The 25,526-nt window shown below is 40.3% G+C and overlaps 1 protein-coding gene across 4 annotated transcripts in view; it reads left to right on the top strand.

The window, feature by feature from the left end:
- The window catches only part of ABHD3 (abhydrolase domain containing 3, phospholipase), a 38,391-nt gene continuing 12,865 nt past the window's right edge, over positions 1-25,526 (top strand). For 3 of the 4 annotated variants that reach the window (XM_082641014.1, XM_082641013.1, XM_082641011.1), the window contains exons 1-4: positions 1-264; positions 729-892; positions 1,955-2,137; positions 14,766-14,811. In XM_082641014.1, the coding sequence (XP_082497140.1) occupies positions 103-264; positions 729-892; positions 1,955-2,137; positions 14,766-14,811 (555 nt within the window). In that variant the 5' untranslated portion in view covers positions 1-102. The remainder of the gene's footprint in view (positions 265-728; positions 893-1,954; positions 2,138-14,765; positions 14,812-25,526) is intronic. The other variant, XM_082641012.1, reaches the window with a different exon arrangement.

Below are 25,526 nucleotides of genomic sequence, written 5' to 3'. Positions count from 1 at the left end.
GCTCTGGTCAAGGCTCCGCGGCGGCGCCGCCGCGCCCGCTTTCGCTCCTTGCCCGCTAGCTGGCCTCCAGCCGCAGCACCCGCGCGCCGCGGTCCCCGGGCCATGCAGCGCCTAGCCATGGACCTGCGGATGCTCTCCCGGGAGCTCTCGCTCTACCTGGAGCATCAGGTCCGGATCGGTTTCTTCGGTTCGAGAGTGGGCTTATCCCTGATCCTGGGCTTCAGCTTCGCTTACGCCTGCTACTACATGAGCAGCATTGCCAAGGTGAGCCGGGGGATGGCGCGGGCGCCGGGCGCAGGGCCGCGGGCAGCTCTGCCGGGAGTGACAGCAGCAGGCGAAGCCGGAGGTGCCGCTGTCTGGGGCGAGTGTCTGGGGCCGTCCGGGGGGCCCTTTCCCCGGCATCTGATGGACGCCCTCTGAGCGCGCGGGACCCTGCTGACATCGGCGCGGGCGGCACTGCCCTGTCACCATTCGCTAACCTGGTAAAGCAGCTCCGCGATGCTCTAGCACTTCTGAGGATGACTCCCGTGTGTCAACTCTCTCCATTCCCTAGAAGGGTTTAATAAACCACTGTTAAGTTCGTTGTGTTTGAATTATTTGCATCAGGCTTCCAGAAGGATATGTAATCAGACGGATCTCGCGCTAGGGACGAGTTTGCGCTTGTTTCTGGTTTACAGTTGGCAGAAACTTTGTTCTGGACACTTCACTGATACTGGCTTTCCCCACAGAAGCCCCAGTTAGTGACAGGGGGTGAGAGTTTCAGCCGCTTCCTTCAGGACCACTGTCCTGTGGTGACAGAAACGTACTACCCGACGGTCTGGTGCTGGGAGAGTCGAGGACAGACACTGCTGAGACCTTTCATCACTTCCAAGCCTCCGGTGAAGTATAGAAAGTAAGTAAAGTTCCATTTTCAGTCATTTCTTCAAAATCACAGTGTTTTGCATACTCCCAGTTTTCGGTTAATACAACCTCCGGTTTAGTTAAGTATATAGAAAAGCAAGGGGGAATGAAGGTGGAAGGCACGTCTGCCACAGACACACGCAGCTGCAGGAAAATATTCAGGTGTTACCTTTCACCACTGTTGGGGGGAGGTGCTCTGATGTAAATGGTTTATTTTCTAAGATGAGAGAAGTGTTTGGGGGTTACTCTTTTTCCAGTTTGTCATGCCTCTGTCCCTGAGGACCTAGATCCTTTGATGATATGCATTGAGCTGGCGGTGGGGGTGAGAAGGATGCCAATTAATGTGGATTTTCTGTGATGGACCCAAGTAAAAGGACTTCATATTGATAAGCAAATGGGTTCTTGTGGATAATGTCCTTGAGGTGTTAAAGATATGGTCCAGACTATATCAGTAACCAGGAGATTTAAATGGTGCCTATTATTTATTTTACTGAGTCATCTAGTCCTTCTGGAGTTTCTTTTGTTACCTGGAACTTGCACTATTCGTTTGGGAAAATTCTTCAAGTTCGTAGATACTATGTGAGAAGTACTTTGAAATGTTTAAGAAGCAAATTTTGTAATATGCTCTGTGAGGAGACTGCGTTATTGAGTCAAACGGCTAGAGCGGTGATCAGATCAGCAGTTTACTTATTCAAGATTCTCTGTTGAATTATTTGGGTGACCTCAGTCAAATAGGGGTTAAATGCTGGGTATTTCAGAGTAATGAGGAAATGATTAAGATAAATATTTGAAGTAGTTTGAAGCCCATTTGTACATACTATCTTTTACTGATCTTGCTGGAAATACTTTATGATACTAATTTCATGACATTCATGTGATGAAAGAAAGTGACGTGTGTGTTAGTGGATGCTGGAAAGAAGTTATTTTGAGAGGACCAAGTAATGGCATATATATATATACAGAGAGAGAAAGAGAGAGAGAATTAGGAACTAATATTAAGACATGACTTGAAACACTAAAAGTGTATGTATGTCTTTTGTGTTATTTCTTTCAGTGAACTTATTAAAACTGCAGATGGAGGACAGATTTCACTGGACTGGTTTGATGATGATAACAGTAAGTGTTATATGGATGCCAGCACCAGACCTACTATCTTATTGTTGCCTGGCCTCACTGGAACAAGCAAGGAATCATATATCCTTCACATGATTCACCTTAGTGAAGAATTGGGATACAGGTACCAGTGAAAGATTTCTTCTGTTTTTCACTTAATTCATTCTAAATGAAGCTTAAATATGTCTGCATGTTTGTTTCCGAAATACTTATTTCTTGCGTGGATTATGCAATCCCCTAAATTATTATTTTTCCCTGCTTCCTCCTTTCCCTCTTTTTTCAGGAAAATGCATAACTGAATCATTGCACAGGAAATAGCACTTAGGCATTCAGCAGATTTTGGTTGAATGAATGCATGAAATTAGAATCACTTAGGAATTGACATAGGACCCAGGGCTAAGAAGCAGTAGGCCACAGTGAAGGGATTGCTAGGAGAATAGCAATTACAAACCCCTGAGAGACTGCACAATGTCCCTCATGTCATACTCCACATTTGGGCCCTGGATCCACTAATCTTGCCTCATCGGCTCAGATCCCAAGTGTAAAAAATATTCAGAATCAGCTTGTAGGTCTTCCTTATTTTTCCAAAGGTGATCTGTGCCTTTTCTGTCCACCTGAGTTTGCAGGTGCACATGGCTAGGGTACAGTTAATGATGGCACAGCATTTTAAAATAATCATTATTCAACTCAGTCACCAGATACTATTTAATTTTTGCAAGCAACTTAGCAACTTTAAGTTTCTGGTTCAGTTCTAAAATTTTAAAGCAGATTCATTGTGAAAGGTACTGCTTTTTTGAGCCTCAGTCTTTTTTAGCCCATGGTAATTATTGTAGTGGAACACTCTGAGTTGCATTTAAAGTCAAGTTGTACCTTTTCTTAAACTCAAAACACTTGTTTTGTGAAAAACTGGTGTTGACTTTATATTAATAAAAACATTTTGATATAAAGAAGAAAATGCCATAACAGCTAATTCAATTTTAACAAGTTAACTCTGATCTTTTACAGATAAAGTCTATTTTGTTCATGAGGTGACAGTCTCTTGAAAGCCTTGATATGGTGTTCCAGAATTATGGTTCCAATTAAATTTGCACTATAAGCAATAGCAGGAATTTATCATTGGATATCATTGGATACAATGTTTAAGCACCATTCAGTTAGATATGAGGCTTGATTCCAATTTTTTGCTAAAACTTAGTCATGCTCAGAAAATACAGATTATAAAGCCTTTTGTACATATTTAAATTGCTGATTCTATACTTTGCCTGAACTGTCTCCCAAGACTTAGAAAGTGCTTTTTAAAACAATGTAGTTGATGGGGGAGGGGAGGAGGGAGAGGGATGGACTGGGAGTTTGGGGTTGGTAGATGCAAGCTATTACATTCAGAATGGATAAACAACAAGGTCCTACTGTAGAGCACAGGGAACTATATCCAATCTCCCGGGATAAACCATAATGGAAAAGAATATTTAAAAAAAAGAATGTATATATGTGTATAACTGAGTCACTTGCCGAAATTAGCACAACATTGTAAATCAATTATACTTCAATAAATAAAAAAACAAAAACAAACAAAACACAATGTAGTTGAAACTCAAGGACTGAATCTCATAAGCTCTAGAGTTACCAGTATGCATGGCTTTTTTCCATTACTTGTAAAAGTTGCCAAATTTTATTACCATGGCTACTGTTGCACTGTGCTTCAAAGCTGTAGGAAGGTTCTAGCTTCCCTAAGGGTTAAAATCTCTTCTACTGATTCAGAAATTTTATTGAGGATGTATGATAGAAGGAAGGCTCTACGCTGGGTACTGTGAGGAGATACAAAGAGTTGTGGGAAATTATCCTTACCATAAGGAGCCTATGAGAGTGTAAGGCTGGACCAGATCACTGTCAGCTGCTTGAAGACCCAGCTTATTTGGGTTTAGGGAACTCTAACGCTGAATCACACTGGGCTTGAAGGTAGCAGAATGCATGAGTAAGCAATGACCAGTAAAATTTTCAGTGGCCTTTGGACCTATCCTCATTTGTTTTTAACTGCAGGGAATCTCTGAATCTAGGTTGGAGAGGGTTGGCTTTTGTTGTATAACAAACTCTCCCCAAACTTAGTGGCTAAAAACAACATTTCTTCTCAAAATCTGCAGGCCAGCAATTTGGGCTGAGCTCAGCCGGGTGGTTCTTCTGGTCTTGGCCAGGATCACTCGTGCATTTGTGGTCAGCAGCCTGGACAACTCTGGGCTTGGGAGCCATCAGCAGGGATGACTCATCTCAGCTCCACGTGGTCTCTCATCCACCATCAGACTCACCCCAAGTTCACTGGGCGGCACAGTGTTCCGAGAGTGCAAAAGTGACAGCTGCAAGGCTTCTTCAGGCCCAAGCTGAGAACTCTCACAGTGTTGCTTCTGCCATGTTGTAGTCAGGTCATGTGTGCACCCTTGAGTCAGAGGGTAGGACGTTAGAGTCCACCTCTTGAGAGGAAGGGCTATTAAATAAATGCGTTTACAATCTACCGCAGACAGCTAGGTAGTTTCCAAGACCACTGATGAAAAAAATGGATCTGGAACTTTGGCACAAGGCTGTGTGGAGTCCTTAGGTTGCAAAACAGATCTAAGTCACTGATAGCCTTTCATGGGATCCAGTAGGTAACAGAGCTTGGGGAAGACTGTGTAATATGGGGGAATGTGCATGGGCTTTAGAGCCAGGTCTGGGTTCAAATGTTGGAACTGCCACTTACTGAGTGACCCTGGGCAACTAATTTTTAACTTCCCCAATGTAGCTTCTCACTACAGAGTTTAAACGAATTAGAATGTGTGAAGTGTTTGGTTTCATGCCTTGAACAAAATGGGTCTTTAGAAATGTTTTATCTTCCTTCCTAGACTTTCTGTTCCCTGAGCAAAGTAGAACATTTTTTATAGTTTAAAGAGCAAGTATGAGTAAACCTACCTCTTGGGAAACATCTAGTTTCCTTGCAGGAATGCTTTGATATTATGTTAATGTCTCTTATACAGTAGAACTGCATAGGCGGCGCTAGCAGCCCAATATCGTGAGGGTGCACTTGCCTTCAGGCCCCAGTTACTATCTTATGTGCAGTTTGAGTATGTAGAGAGGGTCATGGATTCTGTCAGTTCACCAGGGAACCATTGATGCTTTACTTGTGAGATATGATTTAGACTTGAGAGAAAACCTAACTCCTGGCATATGGACAAATGAAACATAAGGGTTTACTGTTGTTACTGTTAAGCAAATTTTTTTTCCTGTACCTAAAAACTAACAAAGACACAACACAAAACTTTTCTGTTAAGGTCCACTAATTCAAAATTAATAATGAAAGGAAACTAAGCTAAGGTTCATTTAAGGTAATTGTGAGTAAAGGTTAAGAAGTCAAAAGTAAATGGAGTTGAATGGGGAATACTTGGGCTGCCTTCATTGGCAGAGTACATTATGTACTTCCCTGAATGAACTTGCCCCTGAGAGGAGAAGAGAATTTGCTGAGCCAGATGACCCAGTCATTCTTCAAACTTGTATCAATCAGGTAAGTCCTTCATCTCCTGGAGGGCAAGTGAAGTAAGAAAGGCCAGGAGGCCAGGAGTGCATTTAGAGAGAAGCCCTCATAGAAACCAGAGGACTGGAGAAAAAGTCATTCCCTCTAATAAGTTACACCCATATGATTGATAAAGTAGTTAGAAATCTCATCCATTTCTTCAAGATTTCTTTTTAAAAAATTCTATTCAGTAATATAGCCGAATAGATATTATTTTGTATACCAGGATAATATCCTATTTTCTTAAATCTTTTATTGATTCTCTGAATTAAGTTACAGCATTTCAACTAAAGTCAGGGAGAAAAACAGTAACTCTGAGAGCATCTTAATCATCTTTTACTCTGACCTCTTTTACTGAGAGCCTTCATCTACTATTTTATTCCACCCCCAACTACTATTAAAAAAGAGTGACCCATCCAGAATTATGTACTAATAAGCTCATTGAAATCTAGGTCAGTCATTAAGTATTTTGGTATAGTAAAGTACAGTATCAGAACCTATATTCCCAAAGAGTATTTGCACAGTCTAGTGGAAGTGACAAAGAGTATTCAGTAGTAGGGAAGAAATGCATTAGATAGGACCAGGATTGGCAACAAGTGACAGAAAACTCAAAATAACGGTGACTTAAACAAAATACAAGTTTATTTCTCTCTCACATGAAAATCCAAGAAGGTAGATCGGGACTCTATAGTGTCAGAAAACTAAGTTTCTTTTATCATGTTGCTTCATAACCTATGGCTGCTTCAGCTCCAGCTATCACATCTGCATTCCAGCACCCAAGAAAGAGAAAAAAGGGAAACTAGAGAATTTAGCATCTCCCTTTAAGGATGCTTTCCAGCAAGTATGCATACCAATTTTGCTTTTGTCACCTGGGCCTGTTCTTCCTTAGCTGGAAGGGAGGTTTGGAAGTAAATCTTTATTTTGGGCAGCCATGTACCCAATGGAAATTGGGGGATTCTGTTACTGAGGAAAAAAAGGGGAGGGTGGATATTGGGAGATAACTGACAGTCTCTAGCACTGACTGGTCAGAGTGTTGCAAATGCCAGGATTCTGGACTATCAGAAGCAAGCGAGACATTTTATAGAGAGAAGAGATAGGTCAGCAGGGTCAGATGCAACCGAAAGGGCAAGGAGAATGAGGGTGGATAAAGCACAATTTGAGAAGATTCATTAGAGCTGGAGGAAGGAAGCCCAACTGCTGCGGCAAAGATGACCTCAGGAGACAAGAGCAGGAGTGGGTCACACATCTTTTGTTTGTTTGTTTGTTTTGTTTTGTTTTTTGGCTGCACGGCTTGCGGGATCTTAGTTCCCTGACCAGGGTTGGAACCCGGGCCTCCTAAAGTGGAAACGCAGAGAGAGTCCTTACCACTGGACCTCCAGGGAATTCCTGGGTCACACATTTGTGAAGTTTTCACAGAGAAAGGAGAGAAACAGCAGAAGAGGGCAAAGGGATCAACTGAGGAATTATCAAGATTGTAGGCTTATGTTTCAAGAAATTTCCTTCTTGCCACATTTTAAAAAAATACTTACAGAAAGCACTGATTTTCTTCTGTGGTTTGATAGGATCAAGATCTCCTATCCTTCACTGCAGAGCCCACTATTGGTAGCAAGGATGCCATTGTCCATAATTTATCTTTCTGAGAGATTTGAAGTGGGAGATGATTTTAAAGAGGTTAAAATTTGACTACTTTTAAATGTTTCATCCCTTTCCAGTTTGGAGTTTGGGCCTACACATTTTTTTTTTATTAGTTTCTGCTTTATAACAAAGTGAATCAGTCATACATATACATCTGTTCCCACATCCCTTCCCTCTTGCGTCTCCCTCCCTCCCACCCTCCCTATCCCACCCCTCCAGGCGGTCACCAAGCACCGAGCTGATCTCCCTGTGCTATGCGGCTGCTTCCCACTAGCTATCTACCTTACGTTTGGTAGTGTATATATGTCCATGCCTCTCTCTCGCTTTGTCACAGCTTACCCTTCCCCCTCCCCATGTCCTCAAGTCCATTCTCAAGTAGGTCTGTGTCTTTATTCCTGTTTTACCCCTAGGTTCTTCATGACATTTTTTTTTCTTAAATTCCATATATATGTGTCACATTTTTTATTTAGAGGAAGTAGCACCAGTGGAGACTAAGCTTTAGGTGACGTTTAGCATTTCCTGAAGCATTAGGAGTACATTGGAGGGTCATCCAAAGACTCTTCCTGAGGGAGGAAGGAAGGGGAGGTTGAACCACGGAAAATCAGGCAGTGAAACAAAAAGACAAGTTTTGACCACTCTCCAATCTAAAAGCAGTATCTTAGATAAGATGTCATTTAAAATTAACACCAGAATGTTTTTATCTCAAAGTATTTTTATCATTTGTTGTTAAAATAATTTGATTTTTAAAGTTTTGAGAATGAGTCAGTTAACTGATTATTCATGAGACTGGGTAGATGAAATAATGCTAAATGTTAGAAAGCACTGAATGAAGAACTTAGCTTATTTAATGGCATTTCTGGAAAAAGTTATGGTGGATACCGACAAGTGATCCTATTCTCTAGGGAATAGAGCTGCTGGATGTTCCACTATAAAATGATACCTTAATTAACAAACTTTCAGGGACAAAGCTCTTTTTATCAGAGCTGGCATGCACTCAACGGGTACCCTATGTTCAGAGCACCCATCCTCTTTGGAAAAAGAGACTTTAATGTCACTAGTTTAGACAGCACAGGGCAGCGTAGTGAGCTAGTTAAGTGGATCACTGAGTCAGATCTGCCTGCATTCAGATCCCAACTGTGTCACATACTACCTGTGTATCCAGGGATGAATTATTTAGTCACTCTGTGCCTCAATTTTCTCATCTGTACAGATACCTATACTTCATAGGGTTATAAGGATTGCATGTAATGTATATGAAGAACCTTAGCCCACGATGAACATTTTTTGAAGTATTAAGCTATGAAAGTTAAAGGAGTGAGTCAGGCCATTGTCTGGCTTAGAAAAGAGCCTTGCTCTTTTAGTCTGGTCAGATGGAAATGAGGTACTTACTGTCTCAGCCCTATTACCAGGTAAGAAACCATCCCAGGAGGGCCCAGAGATAGCAGTGTGCCTGGCCAGGCAGCGGGTGGAACAGGGAGAAGGAGGGTAATGCCTTGCTAAGATGGAGCGGCCGCTGGAATCGGCATCCTGGAACACATACATGTCTCTGACTCGGTTTTGGGAAATAAAGTTGCCAGCAGTGATCTGTGACACTGGAATAATTCCTATTAGTTCATATAATTAGTGTAGAACACTTTTGTTCTTAAATAAGGTTTTCTGTAGGTTAGTTCAACTGGGTCTTAAGTTAACAGAAGGTACAGAAATACCAAAGAGACCTAGCTAGAATTCAAATAAGAAAGATAAAATATGAGAACGTCAGAAAGCAGCTGAGTAAATGTTAGGGAAAATGAGAGAGCTAATGGGGAAAAAAAGATTCCAGTAAAATGTTTTAAGAGATTGCTGAAAGAGAACCCTTGATGTTAATTGTACAATAAGGTTTTTAGCTTCCTCACATCAAAGATAACTTTGACTCCTTTTCCCCTTGTGGCCACTGGTTTTGAAATATTATGCCTAATAAATTGCATTTAATTAAATATTAACTTGTTGGTCTTTTTTTGCTTTAAATTCATAGGGCCACTTAGAGCTTATGATCAGCAAAAAATAATTAGAATTGCCATTTTTGTTTACTGTAATTAAATTTAGCTTAGTTGAGTGCCTGTCGCATGATAGGCCCCATATTAGGTGTAATACATAGGTTATCTTATTTAATATGTACTCAATTCCAAAATATGTATTATTATCCCCATTTTACCAACCAAAAACAGAACTACAGTGTTAGTAATTTCGCCAAAATTAGACAGTGTGTGACAGGGTTAAGGTTCACCTGTACAGCCTTGCTGCAGAAAAATGTATGATTTCTGTTAGGCTATTTGAAAAATTGGTCATTTTTGAAAAGTCTCCTTTACTACTTTTTTACACCCTTAGTTTTCTCAGGCTCCTAACTTGGGAACAACTAGCTCCTCAAATCCCATGATTGTTGCCTATCAGGATAATGTAGACCTGTAATATCATAGGACTCAGTTTTATGAGGAAAATTCAAGACAGGACAGGCAAATAAGTCATGTTTCCTACTCAGGGAATAGATTTTATAGGGAGAGAGTTGAAACAAGAGAATGAGAGAATGAGGTTCTTGAATTATGAATGTAACTTTCAGTGTTCTCCATTACCATGTTATAATCAGGAGTTGGGTATTAATACAGTCAATAATATATTCTTGTTAACTATGTGTTTGATTTCTGATGCTTCATATTCTAGAAGAAGGTACATGAATTATGTTTATCTGTCATAATGCCTTTATGACCTTAGTGAGGTTGGAAATGTTCAGGTATTATCATTTTTTAAAAAGAATGTGTATTATGCTGTTGGAATGTAAATTAGGTTAAGACAGTTGATAGTGTTATTGATACACTTTATACCTTTATTAATTTTTTTGTCTCATTGATGGAAAGATGTTAAAATCAACTATGAGTGTGGATTTTCTATGATTCCATTTAATTCTGTCCATTTTTGCTTCGTGTATTTGGAAACTGTTATTACTCACATATACATTGATGATTGTTAATCTTCCTATGAATGAACTCTTATGTCATTATGAAATATCCTTCTTTATCTCTGGTTGTGATATCAATCTGATGTTACTGTAGCCACTCCAGCCTTCTTATGCTTACCGTTTATGTGATATATCTTTTTTTATATGTTATCTTTCAAAATATCTGTGTTTATATTTAAAGTGTATTGCTTGTAGACAGCATATAGTTGGGTCCTGAAGGTTTTATCCAGTCTGACAATTTCTGCCTTTTAATTAGTTTTTAGTTCAATCAAATTTAGTTTTAGTTAAATCAAATTTAGTTCAAATCTGAACTTTTTATTTCAGATATTGTATTTTTTTAATCTAGATTTTCCATTTTTGATAGGTTTTATTCCTCTGCTGCTATTTCCTTTTTTTAAAAAAAATTCACTACAAGCTTATTTTCTTCTGTGTCCTTGAGTATAGTTATAATAGCTGCTTTAAATCCTCACCTATTAATTCTAACACCTGGACTGTCTCAGGATCAGTTACATTGATTATCTTATCTCTTGAGTATGGGTTATGTTTTTCTGTTTCTTCATGGTCTAGTAATTTTAGATTTTGTTCTGGACAGTTTGAATGATCCATTGTAGAGACTCTGAATTCTGTTATATTTTTTAAAAAGAGTTTCTATATATTTTCTAATGACTGATTTTTGTTTATCAGGCAGACAATTTGGGTAAACCCAAATTCAATCTCTGTCCCCTCTGTAGTAGACAGCAGCTGAAATCTCTGTTCAGTTTTTTATCCTTAAATGGACTGCTTAGAGTCTACATCACAGAAGGCTCGGCCAGACTTTTTGCCCATTTTTTTTAATCCAGAATTTAGGACTCTGCCTCCGTTTCGCTCTCTTTTCTGATATGTCCCCCTTTCTCTAACTTTTATAGTTGCATCAAACTCTGTTTTCTGGTTTTCAAGCCCATGAGATTGAACATTTCTATTTGACCTTTATCGATTACTGAGTAATACCAGCTGGTGCCTCCCCTCAGGCAAAAAGCTGTGAAAAGAAACTCACCCAATGCCATTTTTTTCTTCCAAGTGTCAACTCCCATTTAGTTTCTGCCTGCTTTGGTTGTTCTCTGTCGCCTTTATAATTTAGCAAGCACTTATTTTTTATTCTATGGAAGGGTTGGCCCAGAAGGAGCTACCATGACATTTCTGGAAGCAGAACTTCCTTGTCATCTTTTCTTAATCTGTCATTCTGAACCCTATGCCTATTTTGATGCTAACCTATTTTTCCATCTTTATTTTCTATCGTTATCCTACTATGTAGTCATGTTTCAGCTAAAATGATCTATTTTCTCATCCCTCAGAAACTTTTATACATTCCTACCTTATATCTTTGTTCACATTGCTCCCTTCAGCCCATATTATATCTCACATTTTCCTTCTGCTGAAATCTTTACCATTTTCTGAGTCTCAGCATAAGATCTATCTGCCTTTTTCATGAATCCTTTCCTAATGAATTTTGCCCATCCTAACCTCATAAGGCTTTATTATCTATACCACTCGTTGGACATTGAATCACATACTGCCTTGTGATATCACTTTTGTTGTGGTCACTCATCTGAAAGTATAATGCATTTCTTTTCAACCTAATTAGATTATACTCTTCTTGAGGCCGGGAACCTTATATTTTTATTTTGTTTTTCTCCTACAAGCACTAACTCAATCTTTAATTCAGTAACTAGTCTGTTTAATAAATTTTTGAATGAATGAGCCATTCCAATATTAATATTCATGTAAAATGCCTAGAAGACAATCTGGCATGTAGTAAGCACTAATAAGTATTATCTGTTATTATTATCTAAAATCAGCATAGTGATCTCTGAATATTCCTCTCACTCCATCCTTTGCTGATTATTATTTCTATTCATAGACTCAAAGACTTGTGGAATCTTCAAACTGGAAAATATTTAAAGTTGTATGATAAAATCCCTTTATTCTGGTAGATCACTGGGCTTCAGCAGACTCAAGGCTATCTGTCCCATTTCACTGTAACAGTGGTTCTCAACCAAGTGGTTCTCAACAGCCCTACTGCAAAGAAGTATTTGATCCAAAATGTCCGTAGTGCCCAAGGTTGAGAAATCCTGCGCTGTGGGTAGCTCTCTGCCTCTTATTTAACCTTCATTAAGTGAAAATCATCTGCTTTCCTAATTAATGTGTTCTGTTGTCATAGAAAGTTCTCAGTATCAGATTTTTATTTAGTATTTCTTCTCTTTATTTATATTTTCCCTGTTTTGAGAGGAAAATTTAAATAGTTAAAATATGTAGGAAAAATAAATTTTGCAGAAAAATTTCCCTCCTAGACATACCCTTTAAAATTGTTTGGGAGAAACTGTAAAACTTATTTGGAGAGAGCTGTTACAAAGTTAAGAGGGTCTTATCAAATGTCTTAGGAATAGTAGGTGTTTCACAGCCTGCTCTTTTCATTTTACTGAAGTGTCAAGTGTCCCCTGATGACAGTCGGGCAGAAAAGGGGTTAAACGAAACCAGCTAATTGCTTGTCACTAACTGGAGTGGGAGAAAGGGACCAAAGGGCAGCCGTCATTCTGCCTCCCTCCGTAGCTGCTCTCTGCTTCATCCTCCCTTTTTTCTCTGCCTCATTCCCAAGGCTAGAGGTATATACAGTGATGACAGTTACTGATTGAACATTGTCAGAAACAAAGACCTATGGAGACTTCAGTACAGTTTCTCCTCTAGCAAGAGATAGCAGAGCTGTGATCCACTTTTCAAAGTTGCCTAAAGGAAAGTTACAAACACCCCAGTCTGTAATTTGGAAGAAAATCCCAGATGTATAGGCTGCTTTTTCCTGAGTTTGCAGATCATCGTTTTCTTTCCCCTCACTAATTCTGTTCCCTTCTCTCAGGGGCAGTCACATGATGGCATCTTGCCCCAGAAGCCATTTTTATCCTTATGTAGTGTTTGCACTTTGAAAGTGGTTCTTTTCTGAATGACGGGAAGCTTCGAGGTTCAAGGTCACAACTAACTTTAGCCCTGATTCCTGTGTTACTTAGGAGCTTATGCAAGTAAATACAAGTGGCTGTCTGTCTTGCCATTCTTTTTAGCAAGAAAAGATTAAAGACTAACTGACCCTACCTAACTTTTCTGCATGTTTTTATAGTATATTTAAAATCTTTCTCTGACTAGTCAATAAAATGTAATATTTCTAGCCTTTTCTCAGATTTCTGAGATATTAGAACATTTTTCTTCTTTTTTAAAAATAGATTTAATTAATTAATTAAATTTTGGTTGGGGGGCTGCGTTGGGTCTTTGTTGCTGTGCACGGGCTTTCTCTAGTTGCGGCGAGCAGGGGCTACTCTTCGTTGCGGTGTGAGGGCTTTTCATTGCGCTGGCTTCTCTTGTTGTGGAGCATGGGCTCTAGGTGCACAGGGTTCAGTAGTTGTGGCATGCGGGCTTCAGTAGTTGTGGCTCGCGGGCTTAGTTGCTCCACAGCATATGGGATCTTCCCGGACCAGGGCTCGAACCCGTGTCCTCTACATTGGCAGGTGGATTCTTAACCACTGCGCCACCACGGAAGCCCTGTCACATCTATTCTTAATTATAGGCTTTTTGTATTTATTTCTTCTGTGTTAAATACATCATGAAAATAAAGATAATAAATGCTTTAAATACAAAAAGGGGAGGGGTTAAATTAGAACCTTAAATGGTCTTGATTGATTAGCTAAGTAGATAGACAAAACAAAATGAATTTTAATTGACATGAGTATAGATTCACTAAATCAAAGAGAACCCATGCAGACACAAGTCAGGATTTTGTTTGAGGATGGCAAAAATACATATCCGGGATTATGGTTGACGGAAAGTTTTGTCAGTGCAGAATGACTGTGTAAAGGTTAGCATTGTGCTGCAACTACCATTGCTACTAATTAGCTAACTGTCGTTGTGTACTTACTGTGAGCCAGCACTGCTCTAAAGCCCTTTACATACGACCATTGACCTAGGAGAGGCAAACAGCATTATAGGACACACAGCTAGTCTTTCCTCCCCTAAGTCAGCTGAACACCAAGCAGTAGCATAGTGGGGGCCAACCTTCCAACCCAGATGCCATGCTCCTTGCAGCTCTACCTGCGGTGATGTTTTCACCGCAGGTAAAATTCCAGTGTCTGTGTTTGCCGAGCCTTGAGGGAACAAGAGCTGTTTCTCAGGATAGGAATAGATGCTTATTAATGTTGCAAATAGAATAGGTAGAGGACATATTTTTTTTTAATTTGAGGCAAAAACATTTAAGTTTGACTTGTATTCAGAATTGTTTTAATAATACTTATTGGAGGCCTATACATACATAGGAAGTAGTTGTAAAACTTCTGCTTTTGGTAGGAAAATTTAACATCACTTTGATACACAGTTTTCTGGTTTGGATCCACATGGTGAATTTAGAGAACTAGAAATGTATTTTAGTGCATTTAATGAAATTATCAAGCATCCTCATTTCTTTGGAACAGATTTTTAAGAACCTTTCAGTGCTCTAAAACAGTGCCGATAAGATGATTTTTATATTATATTGTAAGAATCATGTGTAAAAATAACAAAAATTACTTTCCTGGTTTTTAGATGTGTGGTTTTTAACAACAGAGGAGTGGCAGGGGAGAATCTCTTGGTAAGTAAATTTAAATTAATCACAACAGCTTAATTTTTAAAAGAATCATTTCCAGTTTTATAACAAAAACATATTCCTTTTTATTTAAGATAGCTTATTATGTAAACAATACAAGTTCATTGTGGAAATATATGGATAAGAAAAAAAAAGGAAACCCATAATTATATGACCAGGGGAATCCCCTTAGTCTATGTTCATCCAGATCTTATATTTAAATTTTAAAATGTAATATATTTCTATTTTTTAAATTAAGGCTTTATTTTATAACTTAACTTTTATACTTACCATATTTTACCATCAATAAATATTTATCTACATCATTTTTAATGCAAAACATATTTTCTTTAAAAATTAACTGGTACAAAAAAAATTAACCAGTACAGTAATACAATTTTAATTAAGAAATTTACTGTCGTCATGAAATGGACTGACTGCATGTTATATGCCTATTTGCCTGCCACAGTTTACATGGAGGAAATATTATTCTAAATCAGCTTTTCTTCCCTCTAACCCCTAAAGTTTTTGCTAGGATAGAAGTTCTTCCATCTCTTGGAAAATCATCACTCTACCTGATGTTAACCTGTGAGTTGGAATGAGAAATATTACACTCACTGAAATTTTCTTGAAGCTTTTCAACTGTTAGTCCCTCACCACTTCAACAGGTCAAAGGCAATTCTATCAGAATAGAAAGAAACTTTTTTTCTGGGTCATTGATAGAGAATGATATTAAGACTATAAATAATTAAGTCGATGGAAATAAAAATTTACAATCATGTCACTGTGTCGGTACATTATGAGAATTTGGGGGAAAAAAAAGAGCTCTTGCACTTTCCTTTATAGTAAGTTAAGTCCTGGAGAGGATCAAGATCAACATGATTTCAAAAGCTAAAGTTATAAAGCGTTTACGGTCTCACTCAAGTGCCTCGTGAAGGTGAAGGTTCACATTTCCTTACTTAGTCTGGCCCTTTAGGAATCTTGTAGACAGGTGGTAGGTATTCTAAGGGGAAAGATTTGAACTTGTCACTCTGGCTCTGGACTAAGCAAATTGTTTTTGAGCAGCTCTTGTCTGCTGTGTGTCCTTCTAGGTGCTTCCAGGACACAAAGATGGGGAAGACATGGTCTGAGGCTCTCAAGAAAATGACATGCTGCAAAGTAAAATCCATTCGGTTCCATAAAGTGAGAGATAAGGATCTGTTCATTTAGCAAAGCTGTGTTGTATGCCTACTAAATCAGGCACTGTACAAGGCAATAGAGTGAGGAGTGCACACATTATTATACACAACCCTAACCCTTACTTAGTTTTTTTTTGTTTTTTGTTTTTTTTTTTTTGCGGTACGCAGGCCTCTCAGTGTTGTGGCCTCTCCCGCTGCGGAGCACAGGCTCCGGACGCACAGGCTCAGCGGCCATGTCTCACGGGCCCAGCCGTTCCGCGGCATGTGGGATCTTCCCGGACTGGGGCACGAACCCGTGTCCCCTGCATCAGCAGGCGGACTCTCAACCACTGCGCCACCAGGGAAGCCCCCTAAGCCTTACTTAGGAGCTTTAACTTAAGTTGCAGGAGATGGTCAGATACATAAAAATATACACAAGACAGTGTGACCACAGGAAGGTTTACTAAGGCTACAGAGCATAGAGGGAAGGAGTAACTAACTGCCCCAGGGGAGGCGGCAGAATATCGCAGTGGAGGTGAATTTGAGTTGGATCTTGAAGGCTATGGTACTGAACCAGCAGAGGGGATAGAGGAGCTTTCTCAGCATGAAAAGCAAGGTATTAAAGAGCGTAGTAGCAAGTACTTATCTGTGGAGGGATAAAAATGATGATCATTTTATCTAATGTTTATTGAGTCCGTAGAATATATCATTATGTCTTTTTGTACTCGATGTTCAGCAATAGAAACAACCCCGTGATTTAGGTAAGTGTAGCCACCATCATCCCCATTTTCCAGATGAAGAAAATGAGGAACAAATAGGTTAAGAACTTGCTCTCACTGAGAAATTCAGAGCCAGGATTCAGACCCAAGTAGGCTGACTATGTGCTTATGTTCTTGACCATTATATTGTGCTCCCTCTCATTACTCAGGAAGTGATAGGAATTCTCCCAGAAGGGTAGGGCCAGATTTTGAAGAGTCATGTGTAGAATTCCAAGGAACCTAGTATTGAACCATTGACTTTTTTTTTTTTAAGTTTGGTTTTATTGAGGTATAATTGACATATAAAATAACCTGGTCATGGTCATGTTTTAGAAGGAGAACCATGGCAGAAAAGTGATGGAGGGGAAGGAGGCTGGAGGCTGGGAAATCTGTTAGAAGGCAGTTATTAAAGACCTATCCAGAGTGTGAACGCAGAGGTTGGGGGGGGGAGGGAGGGGAGAGAATAAAAATGAGGGGTATTCATGGGGCAGAAAGAATAGTATGGTGGGAAGTGAAGAGACGGGAGACAAGGTTGGCATGTCTAGTTTTGCTGACTTGTAAAAGGCTAATACGGTGAAAGGTAATATTTGCTGAAATAGGAAACTTAGGAGACTTTACAAGCTTTTGGTGTCATCAAAATAACAAATTCAGTTTTAGATATTGAGGGTGCTTTTAGGTCATCCAGGTGGAAATTTTTCATAAACAGTTGGATGTACTAGACTGGACCTCAGAAGAGACATACAGGCTGAAGAAAGGAATGGATTATTGGTACGCAGTGGAACCAGGAGGTCAGGAGTGGGTGAGATTGCTTAGGAACCATTGGTAGAGCAAAGGATAGACTCTTAGAACACAACAAATAGGAAGGAGGAGAGAAAAAGAGGAGGAGGAAGCTTGAAAAACTTTCTACCCTGAGCATTTAAAGTTAATTGGAAATTTACTTTAAAAGAATGCAGCAACCCAGTAACTTTTACCCATAAACTTGCACAGATTTTTAAAAAATCTCCAAGAACACTTTGGGAGATTTTACAAAGGGATGGTAATTAGATAAATTTTTTTTTTAACTTTTAAAGAATTCACTGAGTTCTAAGTGAGAGGATAAGAGTAGCTTGATCTCTGGTGTCTTATACAGTGCATCGGGTTGAATTCTGATGAACTGGTACCTCCAGCAAAAATCTGTATCATAAAGGCTAATGCCATCTAAAGAAAAAATAAGGATAACAAATGACTAAAACATAATTATAATTATATCCTTTTAGAATAACTGTTTTTTTTTTTTTTTTTTTTTTTTTCTTTTTTTCTTTTTGCGGTATGCGGGCCTCTCACTGTTGTGGCCTCTCCCGTTGCGGAGCACAGGCTCCGGATGCGCAGGCCCAGCGGCCATGGCTCACGGGCCCAGCCGCTCCGCGGCATATGGGATCCTCCCAGACCGGGGCACGAACCCGTATCCCCTGCATCGGCAGGCGGACTCTCAACCACTGCGCCACCAGGGAGGCCCAGAATAACTGTTTTTGAAAAGAAATTAAAGGGAGTAAATGAATTATAATTTAATATATACTTCTTGTCACCTAATGGATCACAAAAATGAGATGCCAATATTGATTATTAGAGCTAGGTTTGATATTTAGATCCCTTGATAGTCCTTCTTCTTTCTGCCTTAGAGCTATAAACAGTTACTGTTTCAGACTAGAGGAACTCTATGAGTATTTATACCTCACCTTGTTCCAGAAAGGATTTAATGTAGCTCAGACCCAGAGTAAGTAAGAACTTAGGGTAGGCATAAAAAAGAACAAAAGATGAATCAGCAAAGATCAAACAGGAAGGAACCGATTCTAACTGAAATTAACCCAAAAGAGCTAGTAAAGGTGAAATGGAATTTAGGGTAAGCAGTTCTCCTAGGAGTGGAAGAAATGCAAAAGTAAAAGATTTGCTGAAATATGTTGGTGATATATTTAGAATTTATAGGGATTACTATGGCTCCTGCAGAGCAGAATAAGAAAGTAGAAAATTTCCACCACCACATTGTCCTCATTTCCAATTAGTCATTGCAGGATTGAGAGGAAGCCAGAAGCCTTGCTCACTAGGAAATGAGAAGCCTGCATGTTGCCCTTTCTGGGGCTCTGAGCTGTAGAAGACAGAGAGTCCTAGTCTCAGTAGACTGATCCTCAGATACCCCTGCAGGGTTCTTGGAGCCCTCGAAGTAGATGGTGCTTCTTTCTTTTTTTTTTTTTAATATTAATTTATTTGGTTGCACTGGGTCTTAGTTGCAGCAGGCGGGCTCCTTAGTTGTGGCACATGGGCTCCCTAGTTCTGGCTTACCATCTCCTTAGTGGCGGCATGTGAACTCTTAGTTGCAGCATGCATGTGGGATCTAGTTTCCTGACCAGGGATCAAACCCAGTCCCCCTGCATTGGGTGTGTGGAGTCTTAACCACTGAGCCACCAGGGAAGTCCCAGTGGTGCCTTTTCTTGCTCTCTGCAGATTGGTTTTCAAGACCAGGAATCCAGGAATCCAAGTTATCCGCAAACTCCCTAATATTAATGACTACTTTGTGAACTGTCATGTTTCCAGCTTAGTTTAGGAATGATAATCTACAAAGAACTCAGCCAAACCTGAGTTTGTTGAATGCTACACAAGGGTCCCTCTCCTTTTGTTTATAGGGTCATGCAGACTTCTATGTCCCTAAACCCAGCCAGAAAACTCTCTTAGCCACCTTGGAAAATACTCTGGCGGTTTCTCAAAAACTTAAAATTGAGTTGCCGTATGATGCAGCAATTCCACTCCTAGGTATATACCCGACAAATGAAAATATATGTTCATACAATAACTTGTACACACATATTTGTAGCATCATTATTCATAATAACCAAAAGATGGAAGGAATCAGGATGTCCATTAATGGATAAATGGATAAATAAAACGTAGTACAGCCATGCCATGGAATATTTTTCAGCATTTTAAATGGAATAAAGTACTGACACGTGCTACAATATGGATAAACCTTGAGAACATTATGCTAAGTGAAAGAAGCCAGACAAAAGCACACATATTGTGTAATTTCATTTGTACGAAATATTCTGAATAGGCAAATCTGTAGAGATGGGAAGAAAGATTAGTGGTTGCCTCGGGCGGAGGGAGGTGGGGTGACTGCTAATGGTGGGGGGTTTCTTTTGGGGGTGATGAAAATGTTCTAAAATTGTGATAGTTGTACAACTCTGAATATACTAAAACATACACACACACACTGAATTGTATATCTTAAATGGGTGAATTGTATGCTATGTGAATCATGTCTCATAAAGCTGTTAAAAAGAAAAGCCTCTATCAGGTACTTTCCCACTCAAGTTAGAGCTGGTGAGGGGTCGAGGGGGCAACAGTGGAGCAGAAGCCAGAAAATACTTTAAAGCAGTGCTGCTCCAAATGCGGTTTGTCAGCCAACTTTCACTTCTCAAACTATCTGACACAATCCCTGACTGTATGAGTCAGGGCTGTGAGAGAACGTTAGCCAACTTCGGCTCTGAGCACGCTGCCGAGGTGAGCTGATTATTTTTTTTCTCACAGAAATACTCTCTTGGTGAGAGAAGAAGCGTGCTGATTTATATTCTGATGCCAGCCCCTTATCTCACCCTGGACTGGCACTTTAAGTGGCTCTGCTTCAGGGATCCTCTAATCCTAAAAACCTCATTTAGTAGATGAGGACACCGCTGGAGAAGTGGGGTGACAGGCTTGACGTCATAAAGCTGATTAGTGGTCTTAGGGCATGAACTTAGACTGTCCAATGTCTTTACGTTTCAGCTCTGGCTTTAAGTCAAGTCAGGCCGAAAAGAGGGTAGAGATAAGGAGGGTTTTCCAAGAGAGGGATCTTGCCTCAATCTCCAATGCCTTGGGTAGTTACTTAAGGACTCAGATCTTGAGAAATCTGCTCTTGTTTCCTACTGAGCTTTTCCACCTTGGAAGCTAATGGGGTAGGAGGGATGTAGGGCTCTTTCCCCTCCTGGGCCCTGTTTTCTAAAGGGGGCATTCACAAGGGATTAAGGACTGTAATGGTCTGAGGGAGGAGGGGCATATAGCGCATGGCCAGCCAAAGCACAGTTCAGTTGTCAGACTTTCACCTTCAGATACTGCCTTTCCCACACTCAGTGTCTTCTTACTGAACACCACTGCCAATGCCCTTCCCTGAATGCTCCCCCAGATAACCTCTCCCTCCTCCCTCTACCCATCAGAATAACCCAGGAAGGTTGTAAGCCAGATGTGGATATGAATTCATTGAATCGTATAGAATTTTCTTCTAACACTGATAAGTCCAGTTCAGTAATATCAACTGCTGTAAGTGGTGAGTATGCAAAGGATTGTGCAATTCTCTATATTTAAACAATTTTTAAATAAAAAGAATGTTTAAAAAAAAGACTGTTTAAGTAAATAAAGAATTTTAGGAATAGTATATTTTTTAGGAATAACAATGATAATTTTAGGAATAGCAACGATGTAATAGCTAGCTACCATTCATCGAAGGCTTCAACTGTGCCCGTTGTTTCTTTATGCCATGAGATGTTTAGCACTACTTCTCTGTGCACTGCAGGGAATCCCTGTAGAACTAGACTTGCCTCTTCCCAAGTGACTCTAGGTAGGTTTTGTCATTCTTGTCAGTGCAGCCTCCTCCTCTCTTGGCTCAGGTCTCACCCTGTTTCCTTATTCTCTTTGAGCAGTTGGTTCTCAGCCCTGACTGCACAGTAAAAGCCTCTGGGAAGCTTTGAAAAAGTACTGATCCCTGGATGCCATCCCCCAAAGATTCTGATTCATTTGGCCTGGGCTGGAGTCCAGGTGCCTGTGTTTGTCCTAAAACTCCCCGGTGAGTCTAGTCTGTAGGCAGGGCTGAGGTGGTGGGTAGTCCCAGGCTTCCTAGGACCCTGGCCTGAGAACTCCTGTCTGCCTGGCTGACAGGCTCTAAGCCACTAACAGACTGTGCTCACTTATCGGTGTCGCTTTGTAGCATGACTGCATAAGCATGTGCCATGGCTATCCAGAACGTTAGCGGGAACACGGCATATAGGCTATCTTGGCCCCAGCATTGGCCAGGATATTTCTTGGGGCCCTTTGTCTTGTGGTTGGTTACTTTAAGTAATTAACAAATTCTCAGGCAGATTTGGATACCTGGTCATTTTATATGCCTGTCAGTGTAGGTGAAATGATTATTCATTAAAGTGCTGGTTTTATTTACATATGCACATACATTTGTTTTCTCTGACTCTTTGTTTAACAAACTCAGTTTCCAAAAATAAGATCAATTTTTCTAAGAATGATTTGGGTAGCTCATTAGGTACTGGGAGTGGGTGGAATGAAAGCAAAACAACACAACAAAAACACACTGTAGAGAGCGGTTAAAAAGCATAATTCACCGTATTATAAAAGGATTATTCCTTTTGGGGTAGCCTACATCCACACAAGAATCACAGAGTTCATATAAACAGCATCTTATCAAATATTTGAGTACAGATCATTAAATAATAGAAGATTGTAAAATGAAATATTGTAAGCTCTTGATGTTTATCAAGATATTACAATAAAGTAAATGTGAATTTTAAGTGATTTTTAAAAAGACATTTGCGTGCCTTTTTCAGTTTTATTTTTTTCTGGACAGAAAACTGAAATCTTTTTACGAGCTGGCCTTCTTCAGTGTTGGATGTGTGGCAGGTATTGAGAGAAGGGTCCTGGGTTATGGCTTTTTCTGCAGATTAGCAAATTAATCTGCTCCCAGAATAGCTAGGGAAAGTCAGGCTACCTGATTAACAGGGTGAATTTTAATTTGTTTCTATTCCTCCCCAAAAAATTTTTAACGAAATTTGCATTTTAAAACAAATGACTTCTAAATCAGGACAAGAAAATTCTCTTTCAGAATAAGGAGAAATCAGTTTGTCTATTTGAAAGTTGATTAAGGATAAATTAGATGTAGTTCATAGATAAATATAAAATATATGCTTTATTCTTTTCTCCTCTATTATGTATAATTAGAATTAATTTTACTTCATCATTCTCTTCCATGCTTTTGAGAAAGTAACCTCTAAAAAGCCATTTAACAAATTACTACTGTTTCTCTCTGATCGTAGTTGCAGTTGAACAATTTGAACAATCTTGGTTTGTAAATATTGTCAAATTATTCTAACAAAATAATTGGGTTGGCCAAAAAGTTCGTTCGGGTTTGTCTGTTACATCTTATGGAAAAACAAGAATGAACTTTTTGGCCAACCCATTATTTATGCCCAAACGTCTGCTGAAGGTTACCTATCCTTTAGATTTTCTGCATTTTTCAAGAATACCTTTCCCATCCTCTTCTCACTCTAAAAGGAGCTTTCATCACCCAGCTGAATCCTGGCAGGTTTTCCTTCCTCCCTTTAGGGATTAGATGTAGCTTACTTTACCTCTGTTCTGGAAGTATGAAATAAGAGGATAGTTGCTGGTGGTATTAGCAGCCCTAGCAACTGAGAATTAACTAACATTTTTTTAAATCTAAAAAGATGCTATAGGGACTTCCCTGGTGGCGCAGTGGTTAAGAATCTGCCTGCCAATGCAGGGGACATGGGTTTGATCCCTGGTCCAGGAAGATCCCACGTGCCACGGAGCAACTAAGCCTGTGCACCACAACTACTGAGCCCGAGCACCACAACTACTGAACCCCACACACCTAGAGCCCGTGCTCCGCAACGAGAGGAGCCACCGCAACGAGAAGCCCGCACACCACAACGAAGAGTAGCCCCCAACTAGAGAAATCCCGTGTGCAGCTATGAAGACCCCAATGCAGCCAATAAAATAAAATGAAATAAAATAAAAAGATGCTATAAAGTAATATCTTCAAACCTGAGGAAAATTTCTGCCAGGCCTACCAATTCAATGTATTACCCCCATAAGTGTCTTTGCTGTGTATCCTAGGTGAATTCTTTCTTTAATGGGACTCAAGTCCTAGGAAGAAAGAAGGCATATGATGTTTCCTGTTGGAGCCCATCAAGTAGCAAGAGGTTGTGTGGTATAACCACGTAGGTTTGCATATCAGAAGTTACTAATCAGGTCGTCTCACTTTCAACCCTGTGTGTTTCCATTCAATTCAACAAGTATTTATTGACTGTATAGAGGTGAGCAAGATAGTAATAGAGAGAGCCTCACATATAGATAGTAAGGGCAGGGAGCAGGCTGGCCGGGACAAGTAGGGGTAGAATTGGGAAAGGCTGTGAGTTCCTGGAGAACAGGGGCCAAGTCTGACCTTTTGTCTGACATTTATTCAATTTTTTCAAGGCATGATTTCAGCAGGCAGAGTTGACTGTGAAGGCCACTTGGCAGATGAAGTTTACACAGGTGGCAAGGATATTAAGAGACTTAGCAGACAAGAGAACAGCAGTGTCCCATGGACCAGAATCCATACATATGGAGGACTAGTAAAACGCAGAGCTGGAAAGGTTACTTGGCATATTGTGAAGGGCCTTAGCAGAGGACTTTGGATTTAATTCAGTCAACAGTGGAAAGCTAATGAAGAATTTTAATCAGAAACACTGTCATGATTAGAGCTGGAAGTGTTCTTCAGGAAGATTAATCTCACGTTGAATGGGATGTAAGATTATGGATGGTGATTAGGAAAGGCTGGCAGTTAACTAGTTCAGAGGTTATCACCTGGTAGTCCAGGTGAGAGGTACAAAGGCCTGGGAGCAAAGACAGCTGGCGCCACACCCTTTCCACACCTTTTTCCCTTTGGTGCTTACCATTCCCATCTTGCCTACCTGATGGCTTCCCACTGCAAGCACCCCCATCTCTTTGACTGGGGGCCTTCTCTAGCCATGGAAGCCTGCTGAGCCTTTGCTCAGGGCAGACCAGAGTGCCAGGGAGTTAACATCCTCCAGGAGCTGCCTTCAACCAGTGGCTGAAGCGAACTGGTGGGCAAATAACCCAGCTCCCTTGCCACTTGGTTGGGATAATTTTGAGCCTTGTTCTGTAGTCTCCCAAAGTGCCCCAAGGGGATTGAGTCCCAGTTGTCCATGGCCACAGACTGCTGGGTAACATTCTTTACTGGCTTCCTACTCTTTCTGACTCACACTCACTCCCCACTCCCCTACTCCCCATTCCCCCTATCACCTTCTAAATGAACCGCTTGCACTCACATCCTTGTCCCTGGGGCCTTCTGAGAGAATCTAACGTACCAGGGCCTTTACTAGAGTGGAAAGAAGGGCTCGCCTGTGTTTCCTGAAAAGATTCTGGGGAGGAAGAAGCTACAAGACTTGGAAGTTTATTGGCTGTGGGTTAAGGGAGAGGAAGAAGGCAGTGTCACCTACAGTTTTGACTAAGAAAATATAGATGTCATTTATAGAAAAAATGGGAAGTTAGGAGAAGCATTAGGAGTTTTCATGAAGGGATAAAAGAGTTTACTTTGGGGCATTTTGAGTTTGAAGTACTGACAGAACATTACTTCTAGAACTTGGGAATTTGCATCTGGAGTCCAGGAAGAAGGAAGAGACTGGAGATTCAGGTTTAGTCGCTGCCTGGAGGTGGCTGATGAAGCTGTGAAGGTACACCGGACCTCCAGGAATTGGGTATTGACCAGAGAATGAGTAGATGCAGGCCTACGACAAAATTTATGGAAATGAATTCTCATATTTGGGGTTGTGGGGAGAATGACAGGAAATGGAAAGCCAGCAGCAGGATGAGAACAGGACGAAGCCATCACGGAAGCTAAGGGAGCGGCCAGCAAGCAGCAGATCGTGCCAGAGAGGCTCTAGATGCGCTGAGTTTCAGAGTTCTGGCAGCTTTGATCCACACCAGCATTATCAGT

The sequence above is a fragment of the Mesoplodon mirus genome (assembly GCF_964341445.2).
Source record: "Mesoplodon mirus genome assembly, chromosome: 13".
NCBI classification, from domain to species: domain Eukaryota; kingdom Metazoa; phylum Chordata; class Mammalia; order Artiodactyla; family Ziphiidae; genus Mesoplodon; species Mesoplodon mirus.
The sequence above is the reverse complement of the archived record's forward strand: the minus strand, read 5'-3'. Positions and strand labels throughout refer to the sequence as shown.